Source organism: Glycine soja, chromosome 14 (assembly GCF_004193775.1).
Source record: "Glycine soja cultivar W05 chromosome 14, ASM419377v2, whole genome shotgun sequence".
NCBI lineage: Eukaryota > Viridiplantae > Streptophyta > Magnoliopsida > Fabales > Fabaceae > Glycine > Glycine soja.
Genome location: NC_041015.1, coordinates 44625871 through 44639687, shown reverse-complemented (window position 1 = coordinate 44639687; position 13817 = coordinate 44625871). Strand labels below are relative to the sequence as shown.

At 34.4% G+C, this 13817-nt stretch overlaps 1 protein-coding gene and 1 long non-coding RNA gene across 2 annotated transcripts; one reads left to right on the top strand and one right to left on the bottom strand.

The window, feature by feature from the left end:
* Window positions 1-488: 488 nt before the first annotated feature.
* Window positions 489-2204, bottom strand: LOC114383166. Its single transcript, XR_003660416.1, has 2 exons — window positions 1039-2204; window positions 489-838 (listed from the first exon to the last, which is right to left on the bottom strand). It is a non-coding gene; the product is annotated as an uncharacterized LOC114383166 (long non-coding RNA).
* A 538-nt stretch (window positions 2205-2742) lies between these two features.
* LOC114384763 (probable beta-D-xylosidase 7) lies at window positions 2743-10812 on the top strand. Its single transcript, XM_028344548.1, has 6 exons — window positions 2743-3193; window positions 3331-3630; window positions 5723-5892; window positions 6133-6230; window positions 8494-9261; window positions 10140-10812. The coding sequence occupies exons 1-6, from the start codon at window positions 2792-2794 to the stop codon at window positions 10730-10732; spliced, it is 2331 nt and encodes a 776-aa protein (XP_028200349.1). The 5' UTR covers window positions 2743-2791; the 3' UTR covers window positions 10733-10812.
* Window positions 10813-13817: the final 3005 nt, after the last annotated feature.

The following is a 13817-nucleotide window of genomic DNA, read 5'->3' as shown; positions in this document are numbered from 1 at the left end:
TATTTTTTTAAAATATATAAATTATTTTACGCTATTAGTGATTATACATTTAAAGATTTTTAATATTATAACTTATAAAAGAAATTACATGTAATTTTTCTATCAAATATTTTGACGATGTCATATGCTATTGAAATGTTAATCATTTTTATAAATTAGTCTAATCATTTTTATTATTATAATAATATATTATTATAAATTATTATTATTAATTACATAAAAATATTTTTATTTTTATTATTTTTATTTTATTATTGTTATTAGATGTAAGGCTTTCACTCTAAGAGTCACACATTTGAATTCAAAATGGGATTGGATTATCAAACGTAACTACAACGACACATTTTTTTTTTGGAAATATTAATTCATTGGAAATAATAAATGCTGTTGACATTGATGGAAATAATAAATGTTGATTGACATTAAAGCAGCAAAAACGTAGAAGACATAAAATAGTGCGAAATTGAAGGAAACAAAATGCATAAGCATTAAAAGTAAATTGTTTTTATTTTCAACCTGTATAAGCACAAATGTCAAGAATATCTACAACAGAGATTTTGTACACGTTGATACGTTACCATGATAAGAACAAAATTGGAGAAGATTCAAGATAGCTCGTGAACCTCAAAGTTAATTATAGCAATAAACATTATTTTTTGCCAGTAATACATAGATGAACACGTAAAGAAAGGAACTCAAACATGGAACACAAAAAAGATAAAAATAGGTAGCGAATGCAACACAAAGATCCATATTTTTCCATATTGTTCCATTAAGGTAGAACAACAACAATTCAACTATGTTCATCTGATACCTATGAATGGGATCCGAAATTCAACTGCAATCCAACACAAAGAAAAATAAAATAGCAAAAGTATTGTCAGTATATAGAAAAGTTAAAGATGATGAATAAATTAATAATAACAATTGAAGTATATAATGAAGCTTTTTTAGATAAAAAAACGAAAATGGCGAGTCGAGAAGGCTCAGGAACAAAAAAAAAATTTAAGTTTTGATTGAGAAAGCAAGAAAACGAACCTGTGTACATGGAGTTTGGAGATAAAAATTAAAGCTTTCTAAGATAAAAATCGCAGCTTTAGAAGAAACAATGAACATGCAGTGAAAAAACAAAAAACCGAAATAAAAAAACGCATACAAATGCAAATAAAGGTAAAAAAAGAAAACGTAGAAGAAGACGGGAAGGGAAAACGAAGTAAGAAAACGAACATGTATTCATGGAGTTTGGAGATAAAAATCGAAAATGGCGGGGGAAGCACGTCGGAGAATGCTCAGGAACACAAAAATTTAAGCTTTGATAGACAAAGCAAGAAAATGAACCTGTATTCATGGAGTTTTTGAGATAAAAATCGCAGCTTTAGTGTCTTCTTCCACCTTCTTTGCATTCATAAAAAAAAATCAACATGCCAAAAAATATATTGAACCATTAGACCACCAAAAAAGGACGAAAACACCAAAACATGGGTATAGGAAATAATCAGCATGTTGGAGAAGGCTCAGGAACACAAAAAAATTTAAACTTTTGTATAACAAGAAGTCAGAAAACAAAATAAAGGTAGAACACCCAAAAAAAATTTAGCTTTTGTATTTACGAACCTGTACTCATGGAGTTTTTTGAGATAAAAATCATAACTTTAGTGTGTTTTTCCACCTTCTCTGCATACAATAGCGATTAATAAAAAAAATAAACATGCCAAAAAATATATTGAACCATTAGACAAAGGCAGAACACCCAAAAAAATTTAAGCTTTTGTCCTACGAAAAGTCATAACACAAAACAAAGGCAGAAGACGCAAAAAAATTGAAGCTTTTGTGTTGCAAAGGAAGAACAATAGTCAGCCAGTCAAATAAGCCCGAGGAACACAAAAAAATACAATTTTTTGGACCGTCAGAACCACAAACCAAAGGAGAAATCAAATACATCACGTAGAAGGATAAGATAGAAAAGAACCAAGAAATCATTTTTCGGCCAAACCAAGCAAAGAACTATCAAACCAAGCAAAAAAGTTTCAGCCTTTGGGTTTTCCTCACGGGAGAGAAAACGATTTTACCAAGGAACAACCTTTCGATTTTTTGGCCAAACCAACCAAATGAAAAAAGAAAACGCAGCAGGATAGGAGAGAAAAGAACCTAGAAGAATGGAGAGGAACAGAAGATTCAGAAGAATGGAGAGAAATGGAGAAGAACGAAAATGAAAAACAAAGAGTTGAGAAGCAATGGGAAAGAGAGAGGGGTTATAAGCAAAATTCAAAATGAAACGTATGTTGAAAAATACAAAAGTCTTGGAAACAAAATTAGTGCATCAATAATTGTGCAACACGTTGGAAACTTAAAAATAGTAATTATTTATTTTATTTATTATATATTAATTACTGAAAACGCATTGTAACACGATTTGACATTTTTAGGCCAGAATTGCATTGCACTACAGCTTGACACGTAGGTCATAAGGGTCTTGTTTGTATGATGATAGATGATTAATAAAGAACCAAATTTGAAATTGTAGATAAACTGAAAAATCAAAAAATACAATTTTGTAAAAAAAAAAAAAAAAAAGATCCATACGGTCTAGCTCTGTAGATTTTCGATTCCTACGCAAAATCCATACGGTCTAGCTCTGTAGATTTTCGATTCCTACGCAAAATCCATACGGTCTGAAACATCACGTTATCGTTTTGTTCCCGTCCAACGTACACATAGTGTAGCACCCTCTTTATAACCTTTCACACTTATTTTCACCCATCTCTGGCACTTTCCTCCCAGAGCATATAGCATGACTCTTTCTCACTTTTCCGCTGCCATTTTCATCTCTTTCCTTCTCCTCACTCTCCACCACCACGCCGAATCAACTCAGCCTCCCTATTCCTGCGACTCGTCCTCCAACTCACCCTACTACCCATTCTGCAACACCAGGCTCCCCATCACCAAAAGAGCCCAAGACCTCGTCTCGCGGCTCACTCTCGACGAGAAACTCGCCCAACTCGTCAACACGGCACCGGCGATTCCCCGGCTCGGCATCCCGAGTTACCAGTGGTGGAGTGAAGCGCTGCACGGCGTCGCCGATGCCGGCTTCGGCATCAGATTCAACGGCACCATCAAATCCGCCACCAGTTTCCCCCAAGTCATTCTCACCGCCGCTTCCTTCGACCCAAACCTCTGGTACCAAATCAGCAAGGTCAGTTACATAATCACTAACATCCAACACCTCAAAGCTTTATATACACTTCAACTTCTCTTTATTACTCGGGTGTGGGACTTTATCGAATTACATTATTGACATGTTGGTGTTATGTTACTGCATTGTTGCTGAAGACTATTGGGAAGGAAGCGAGGGCGGTGTACAATGCGGGGCAAGCGACGGGGATGACGTTCTGGGCTCCGAACATAAACGTTTTCAGGGATCCACGGTGGGGGAGAGGGCAAGAGACTGCAGGGGAAGACCCTCTGATGAATGCCAAGTATGGTGTGGCGTATGTGAGAGGGCTTCAAGGGGATTCCTTTGAAGGAGGGAAACTGGGTGAGAGGCTTCAAGCTTCGGCGTGTTGCAAGCACTTCACTGCCTATGATTTGGACCATTGGAAGGGACTAGATCGCTTTGTCTACGATGCTCGTGTAAGTGTGTTTTTTTAATTTGTTTGATCTGTTCATGAATGGGTGGAACTTGTTGGAACCATAATGTTCTGTCGTGTGTCGTGTGCTGTTTGCTTTTTGCTCTGATTCTGAGTTTGAAGCAGTGCTTTTGGTTTATTGAACATGATTAGTAGTAATTAATTATTGTAGTTGGGGTGTCACTCCTGCATTTTTTTTAATCAGAGTTGCTTTACTAATTACTACCCTGACAAATCTAAAGATTTTTGTCTTCCATGCAATTGTAAGTGATGTTAGTTTTTTTTAAAGCTTAATTATTAATTTTATCTTCAAATTATTTTAAATAATTAAATTTGATTTTTAAGTTTTTAAAAATTTTAATCAGATATTATTTTTTTTTTAAAATGAATCAATTTAATTTTTAAATTCTTAAAAATTTAGGACCTAATTGATTTATTTTTAAAAATTTGTGAATCAAATTTAACATTTTAAAATTAAATTAATTTATTTTTAAGAACTTGTTAAATTAAATATTTTAAAATCAAAATTCAATCATTTAAAATAATGGGTAGCAAATTAATAATTAAGTAATTTTTTAAATTTGTTTTTGTTGTTTCTTGCATCCATGATTTCTTGGAACTCGGAACATAATGTCATGTCGTGATCTGTGTTGTTTGCTCTTTTTTCTTTTTTGCTACAAAGGAGGCCTTAAGGCCGAAAACTAAACCCATAACAAAGTACTAGTAGAGTTGGGAGACATTAAGATCGTTCCTAAGTCAAGATTGGAGGAAGGAGATAGCTCTTTTTCTGACTTTTAAGCAGTTTTTATTGAAAATAATTGTACATTGCAATTTGCAATCTTTGAAATTTTGTTTTATAGTCTCTCCAATGGAAAAAAATTGAATTTGGATTCCTTATTAGTTTTTAATGGGCTCCTTATTATTATATAAAATTTAAGAACACTCCTGACACCTTAATTTTTATTCTAATAAAATTTAAATTGAGTTTTTAATATAATGGTCCTATTTTTATCTATTTTCTTATATAAAACCCTTCTTTTTGAGTTGGATTTTTTTTAATGATTAAGCAAGGTAATCTTGCTTGTAATTTACTTATACAAGAAACTTTTACAAAAAATTTATAAGGACTTATTTGCTTTAATGGTATTCTTAAATTGTTTAACTTTAAAAACTAATATAATCAAACAAGTGTGTATAGGATATTTCTTTAAAATTTATTAAAAAAATAAAACATTGTGAGTGAATTCAAAGGAGTAGGAATAGGTGTGATTTTTAATAAACTTTAACTAATTATAAATAATATATTTTACATGTTATAGGTTATTTCTGTTACCACTGATGCACTTTAGATATTTTGAAAGAAAATAGGAAAAAAGAGAGAATTTATAATTTTTCAAAAATTATTGTTTTATTTTACCAAGAAAAAAAAGGGAAAAAAAAGAAAGGAATAATACTAGGAACAAAGATTTAATATTTAGATTCAAATTAAAATTTCAATATATGAAGTTTTTGCTTGTTTCTATTTATCTTCAAAGTTCAAACAGTTAATGAGTTAGTGCCTTATTTTGTCATTATTTGCTGTCGATTGTGTTAATTTTGTTTGTATAGTGTACTTGGCTGATCGAAGATGATTTTTGGACACTATTTAGTATTTTTAGTTTGAGAGAATAAAAAAACAATTAATATGATTAATAATACTATAATATAATAAGGAAAAGTTGTGATTCTATATAAAAAAAAAGAAGTAAAATTTGAGAGAATAAAAAAACAATTAATATGCTTGTATTTTGTGTTTGTTCAAATATAAACATCCTTCAATCCTTCGCTGATTTAGCATGACTACTATGACCAAGAGAACCGTTATATAGCTAGAAGAGATGTGAAAAGTAAACAAAGAACACACGTGATTGACCTTCTAATAATATCACTGCTTTTTGACGTTTAAGTTGAAGGGTGTAATGCAATTAATGTTTGGACATTGGACATGGATATAAAGTTAGGTTCATGATGTGACACTATGAGAGTGTTACTTCCTTTTTTTTTTTCTTCTAATTATTTTTCCCTTTTCTTAATTCTCCGAACCCTTTGTGATTCAGGTCACGTCGCAAGATTTGGCAGACACATACCAACCTCCATTTCAAAGTTGCATAGAGCAAGGTCGAGCCAGTGGGATAATGTGTGCCTACAACCGTGTCAATGGTGTTCCAAACTGTGCAAATTTCAATCTTTTAACCAAAACCGCAAGACAACAATGGAAATTCGATGGGTATATATTTGCTTGACCCTTTTTAAAGCAATGTTACATTACATTTCACGGGTGAATTTGTGAAAGTACATAACTTGTTCTTTTCTTTGGTGAAACTTCTTTTTCAAATTGATTGGCTTATTTGTGATTTTTTTGTCCCCTCTCTTTGAAGCTAAGATTCAACCGGAATATGAGAGTGCCACATTACTTTTTTTCTTTTTTAAAACAAACCTTAATTTTTTTAGCTGTAAATAATTTTAGGTATATTACGTCAGATTGTGGAGCAGTCTCTATCATTCACGATGAGCAAGGTTATGCAAAAACTGCAGAGGACGCTATAGCCGATGTCTTTAGGGCAGGTATAGTGTAATGACACTCTTCCTAGTCCTCTATTATTTATATCCATACATTTATTTCCTTTGTTTATATATGATAATCAGATTATTATCTAAATGCAATCACTATGTACACGATGAGTTAATTATGTAATTATGTTAATATTCCCAATGCATGATGATTTTCTCTCTTGTCTTTGACCGATTGTTTTCTACACCAATATTTCTAGCAAAGTCATGTGGATTGGCCCACACTTGTATTAGGTCCCCCACATGACACATGCCATGGCCTAGTCTCATCCTCACCCACCAAAGTCCCATTTGCTTGTAAACCTAATTTAAATATATCAACTCCAAAAATTCACTACTGGACTTCAAAGATTGGGCTTTGTGATTTTTATTTGCTTAATTTTATAGGGAAGCTGCTATTGGTCCCAATCTTCCCACGGAAAAGTCCATTTTACCCGTCTTCTTCCCCATCATCTCACCCACTCCCCACGCGCCCCACCTTCTTCTCACCCAACCCCCTGTGGCTCCACCCTCCTCACACCACAGTCGTGCAACCATAATCACTACCAACCACCTCCACATTGCGCCACCACCTTATCCTATCTCATCCATGTCGCACACCACCACGAGTCCCCACCATCTGTCATGTAGAGCCCTTGCTCGCACACGACGTCCACCCTATCCCATCTCCTCCACATTGTGCATTGCCATCAGTCCCCACCATCAATGTTGCATAGAGCCCCGACTCGCGCATGACCTCCACCCTATCCCATCTCCTTCGCGTCGTGCATTGTCACCAGTCCCCACCATCACTATCGCATAGAGCCCTTGCTCATGCATGATCTTGACCCGCGTGTGATTTCCACCTTTGAGGCTCCGCAAGCGCAGCTCCTCTCCACCATCATTGTGCCGCTATGCACATCCACCACTGCAAACTCCTCTGCCATAACGAAATTGCATTTCCGCATGGATATTTGGTCGCACGGAATTGTGAAATTTGGATTAAGTGGGGGTGAAGAAAATATATACAATAGAAACACAATTTCGTTCATCGTGATAAAAAAATACTTTCAACGAAATCGTGATTTCGTTGTGTTAAGGAGGATGCCACAAAATATATTAGGTGAAATCCTGATTTCGTTGTGCTGGGGGAGCAAAAGATGGTGCACGAAGGAATCATGGTTCTGTTGTATATTTTGTTCAACGGAATCACGATTCCGTGGTGAGGATATTTTTGGAATATAAAAAGTCCCAGCCCCTTGATAGGTGCCAAAAACAATTTTAATGGGACCAATAGTAACTCCCATTTTCTACGTATACATTTATCATTGGGCCAACTGGCCCGAACACATTCTATGAAAAAAGATAAAACAAAGGCTATATAATTTATTAAGGGTCATTTTAAACCACTTTTATTATAGGGAAATTGATCACGTGCACCGACACACATTGGGTTCTTTAATCTGGACGGATCTAGGGAGGGGGGAGGATAAGTCTTGGACCCTCCTCATTCTTTTTAAAGATAAAGATTTTAAATTTTTTTAAAAGAATTTTAGGACCAGTTTATTTAAATTTATTTATGGAAATAAATATTTATTTTAATAAAATAAACAGTTATTTGTTTTTAATATATTTATCTAAACTGTGTCGGCTTAAAAAATATTTTTTATTTATTTTAATAAGAAAAACTTATTTATTTATTAAAAAAATATTTATATAAAAAATATTTATTTTAAAATTATATTTTTAAAATTTAAACAAACTCACCCATAATCCTATACTTATTAATATAAATATATTCGTAAATGTTACGAAAGCTAAAAATCACTTTAAATAGTAGTTTTGACTTGTTATATTAGTTTTAGACATGCATTTATATAGTTTTCTCGTGTTATAATTGTACATCTTAGATTTTTAAGTAAAAGAGCATATAGAGTAAATTACACTATACTCCTGCTTTTTAAATTACTTCTATTACTATAAGATACTCTTTTAATATTTAAAATAGTTTGTGTAATTGTATTAGTACAAGAGTATCTTATTCTTATCTTATAATTAATAATACATATATGGCCAGCTACATGGTAATGCCCTCCTCTGCTGATTTTACGTGAAAATGAGAAGAATAAATTTGTGATCATTAAAATTCATCATGAAAAGATTAAAACACATAATGCATATAATTTTATTAAATAATCACGTAACTATAATTTAAACTTTGATCATCTATATATGCATAATTGTATGACCCAAATTTATTCTTCAAACTCATTTGCAGGGATGGATGTGGAGTGTGGTGATTACATAACCAAGCATGGAAAATCAGCAGTGTCCCAGAAAAAACTGCCCATATCTCAAATCGATCGTGCCCTTCAAAACCTCTTCTCCATTAGAATAAGACTAGGCCTATTAGATGGAAACCCCACCAAGCTTCCATTTGGCACAATTGGTCCCGATCAAGTGTGCTCCAAACAAAGCCTCCAACTAGCCCTCGAGGCAGCAAGGGATGGCATAGTCCTTCTAAAGAACACAAACTCACTCCTCCCACTCCCAAAAACAAACCCCACTATTGCCTTAATAGGCCCCAATGCCAATGCCTCATCAAAAGTTTTCCTAGGAAACTATTATGGGCGTCCTTGCAATTTGGTGACACTCTTGCAAGGCTTTGAGGGCTATGCTAAGGACACGGTTTACCACCCGGGGTGTGATGATGGCCCACAATGTGCTTATGCTCAAATAGAAGGGGCAGTGGAAGTTGCAAAAAAGGTTGATTATGTGGTGTTGGTCATGGGGTTGGATCAGAGTCAAGAGAGGGAGTCACATGATAGAGAGTACTTAGGGCTGCCAGGGAAGCAAGAAGAGCTCATTAAGAGTGTGGCTAGGGCTTCAAAGAGACCTGTTGTTTTGGTGCTCTTGTGTGGAGGCCCGGTTGATATCACTTCGGCTAAGTTTGATGATAAGGTTGGAGGGATCTTGTGGGCTGGGTACCCGGGTGAACTTGGAGGAGTGGCACTGGCCCAGGTTGTCTTTGGTGATCATAACCCAGGTAAATTTTCTACTACACTTGTCTGAGAACAAATGAACACCCATAACAAATATACATGAGGTTAGACCTTGCTAAAAGTACATAAGGAGGGGAAAAAAAGTAAACACTTGGTAAATTTAGAAGTATGTTTCTTAAATAAATGAGCAAACTTAACAATATATTCTTTAGAATTTGATTTTCATATACTATAATTGTGTAAATAACTAAACATCTTTACGTTATTAATCAATTAATTAAAAATAACAAAGTTTTAGAGGATAAAGTGACGGATAGCAAATCAACTGTTTTGATGTACATCCATAACAAATCATGTGTTAAAATATCAATAATTAATTTTCTTATCAATAATTACTTTTGCCCTTACCCACTTTAGAAAAGTCAAATGCAAGAATTTTAAAATAATTATTACAAAAATTAACCATCTTATATGATAATTTGTAATTGAATGAAATTGTAAAAATAGTACACTATCAATATATTTTAATTTTTAGATTAATTTTTTTTGGTTAAGTCGATGATATTCTTTAGTATTCGTTTTAATACATTTTCTTACTGATGAATGAAATTCATGCGAGATTCAGAATGAAATGTGTCCCTATTCTCTATCTAATAAATTTCACACAGATTTTAACTAATAAACAGGGCAAGTTATGCATAAAAAATAATACATTAAATAATAGTGTATACAATTTGTCCTCTTAAATTTACACATTTCTTACCTACTTCCATGCAAATCATCAAATAACACCATAATCTTACTATAACTTTTTCTTGATAGCACAGACTGGACATATACCTCAAATAATTCTATGAAGTATCTTTAATTTCCTAAAACAAATTACTCAAAAGGGGTGCTTTGTTTCATCACTGCAATGCAGGTGGAAAACTACCAATTACTTGGTACCCAAAAGATTTCATCAAAGTACCAATGACAGACATGAGGATGAGAGCAGATCCAGCATCAGGCTACCCTGGGAGAACCTACAGATTCTACACTGGTCCAAAGGTGTATGAATTTGGCTACGGCCTAAGCTACACAAAATATTCTTACAAGCTCCTCTCTCTCTCACACAACACCCTCCACATCAACCAATCATCCACACATTTAACGACTCAAAATTCTGAAACCATACGCTACAAGCTGGTTTCGGAGTTGGCAGAAGAAACATGCCAAACCATGTTGTTGTCGATCGCATTGGGAGTCACGAATCGCGGTAACATGGCGGGGAAGCATCCCGTGTTGCTGTTTGTGAGGCAGGGAAAGGTTAGAAACAATGGGAATCCGGTGAAACAGTTGGTGGGGTTTCAAAGTGTGAAGTTGAATGCAGGGGAAACGGTTCAAGTGGGGTTTGAGCTAAGCCCTTGTGAGCATCTTAGCGTGGCGAATGAGGCTGGTTCGATGGTGATTGAAGAAGGATCTTATTTGTTGCTTGTTGGGGACCAAGAGTACCCAATTGAAATCACTGTTTGATCATGCAACAATTGGAGTGTTCAATCAATCAAGTAATGCATTAAAGGAATAAAAACTATTTTGCAGCTTCTTTATGACCATTCTGTATGTTATATATCCGAATCCTCTGTATTTCAAAACAATAGGTTGTTTTACATGCATCAAGAAAAAAATAATAAATAGATAAAAAAAACAATTTTATAAAATTAGTTTTATATTAATATTAATTTATTTTTAAATTTTATAGTTTATCATTAATATATAAAAAATATAAATGAAAAAAATAATTAAAAGTCGACAAAAAAATTATATATTAAAAAAATTAAAATGATAATTATATTGAAATAATTTTTTTCTTATACGAAAATTATAATAAGACAGGGAGTAACATTCTTTGAGTGAAACATTGATTCGCAAGTTATACTTGGTGATGAACCACTGAAGGTTGGTGGGGTGACTTCAAAGTGCATGAGATCGGGTTGAGGAGTTTTCTTTAATGAATTTGTAGATTTCTCTTCTCGTTGTTTAGTGTTGTTATTTACGTATAAAATTTTATCCTATTTTAATTAGCATCAAACGAAAATAAAAAGGTATGATATAAATTAAAATAATGTTTGATACCGTTGGATCTAGAACATTAATCTAGCACACATCAAGCAATGGAAACTTGTATCACACACACAAACTCACCAAGAAACTCACCAAGAAAAGTGGAGAAGATGAGCAAGAAAGAGATGGAGGAAAAACAAAATAACGGAATTGCGTATATTGTGGAAACTGAAAGTACGCATTACTTATCTATAACAAACTCTCTTATTGTGAAATTACACTTATTCCCCCTACTTATATCAGTATAGATAGAATTACCCCTTTCTCTAATATTCTCTTTTAATTATGTATCTATCATTTAAACTCAACATTACAATAACAGTAAAAAACAACAAATCACAGATATGGTGCTATAGCACTTATTCTGGTGCTACAACACCCTCACAACACATAACAGAGATCTTCACTGCACTTCAATCACTCCCAATCTGCTCCTTAACTCTTTGAACTGATCAATCTTCAATGGCTTGGTGAATATGTCTGCTACTTGCGTTGTAGTTGGACAATACTTAACACTTACCTTGCCTTTTGTCACTTGCTCTCTAAGGAAATGAAATCGTGTTTCAATGTGTTTGCTCCTCCCATGAGCAACTAGGTGTTTAGCTAGATTGATGGCAGATTTGTTGTCCACCGTCAGTGTAATAGCACCCTTTTCCTTCATCTTCAGTTCACCAAAAATATTGTCAAGCCATTGAGCTTGACACGCTGACATAGCAGTTGCAATGTATTCTGCCTCACATGAGGAGAGAGCCACCACTTGTTCCTTCTTTGAGCTCCCCGAGATTGGAGCATCTCCATAGAAGAACACATAACCTATTGTGCTCTTCTTATCACTTTTATCTCCACACCAATCAGAATCACTATATCCCAGAACATTACATTTTTTGGCAGCACAATTACTGGGAAACAAAATACCATAATCGAGAGTACCTTTCACATACCTCATTATTCTCTTGGCAGCACGGAAGTGAGAAAGTTCAGGATTCTCCATATATCTACTAATTAAGCCAACAACATACAATAAGTTAGGTCTAGTACAACAAAGATACCTCAGTGAGCCCACCATTTGTCTATACAATGTTACATCTACTTCTTCTTCATTAGGATCTTTCACCAAGTTCACACCAGTGGCAGTGGGTGTGTCTGCAGAATTGCAGTCAACCATTCTGAACTTCTTCAGTACATCTCTTGCATACCTCCCTTGATTCATGATCACTCCCCCATTAGTTCTCTTGAATTCAATTCCAAGAAAATAAGAAATAAGGTCCAAATCAGTCATTTCGAACTCTCTTATCATCTCTCCTTTAAAGTTGGCAATCTCAGTCTCATTATTTCATGTCACAAGCAAGTCATCTACATACAAGCACACTACAGTCAAGTTAGTAGTATTGCTGCCCTTTATATAAACACCATGCTCAGTTGTGCATTTGAGGAATCCAAGCTTCATTAGAAAGCCATCAATGCGCCTGTTCCAGGCTCTAGGCGCCTGCTTTAAGCCATACAAATGTTGGATCGAGTGTCCTCAAAATAATTAAGAATGGGGGGTTGAATTAATTATTCCTAAACCTTTACTAATTAAAAAATTACTCTTCTAAGACTTTTACTGAATTGTTAAGAGAATGAGGAGTAGAAGAGAAACTTAACAGAAAGTAAAAACGGAAATTAAATGCACAACGGAAATTAAAAGAGTAGGGAAGAAGGAAACAAACACACAAGAGTTTTTATACTGTTTCAGCAACAACCCGTGCCTACATCCAGTCCCCAAGCGACCTGCGGTCCTTGAGATTTCTTTCAACCTTGTAAAAATCCTTTTACAAGCAAAGATCCACAAGGGATGTACCCTCCCTTGTTCTCTTTGAACCTAGTGGATGTACCCTCCACTAGAACTGATCCACAAGAGATGTACCCTCTCTTGTTCTCAGTCAACAACCCAAGTAGATGTACCCTCTACTTGTACCACAAAGGATGTACCCTCCAATGTGTTAAGACAAAGATCTCAGGCGATTAAACCGTTGATACTTTGTGAATGGGGATACAAAAGAATTCTCAGGCGATTAGTCCTTTGAACACTTTTGTATTAGGGAAAGAGAAGAATCAAAAGAATTCTCAAACTGTGTCGTTTTGAATTCTTTGACAAGGGAGAAGGGAGACACAAAAGAATTCAGGCGGTTAGTCCTTGGCGAATTCTTTTTGGCAAAGAGAGAAGAGATGAAAAGAATGAATAGCACAAGTTTTCAAGGTTTGGAAAACCAGAAAACTTCAGAAAGCTTTTGGTACAAAGAAGAAGAAGAAGCTCAAAGAGATTTAAGGCTTGTAAAGGATTGATTGAATAAGTGTAAAAGTGTATTGAAAAGCAAATCAAAGCCTTGCTTTTATAGACTCTTCATGTCTGGCCAAGAGGACCATTTAAAAGAGTTATAACTTTTAGAAAAACCTAAAACCAATTTGAAAAAGTCAAAAAACCTTTTGAAGAGTTACATCTTTTGATTTATTCAGA

Coding starts and splice junctions, on each gene's coding strand:
- LOC114384763 (XM_028344548.1), top strand. CDS start 2,792: ATGACTCTTTCTCACTTTTCCGCTGCCATTTTCATCTCTTTCCTTCTC. Junction 3,631..5,722: donor GCTTTGTCTACGATGCTCGT/GTAAGTGTGTTT, acceptor TTTGTGATTCAG/GTCACGTCGCAAGATTTGGC. Junction 9,262..10,139: donor CTTTGGTGATCATAACCCAG/GTAAATTTTCTA, acceptor ACTGCAATGCAG/GTGGAAAACTACCAATTACT.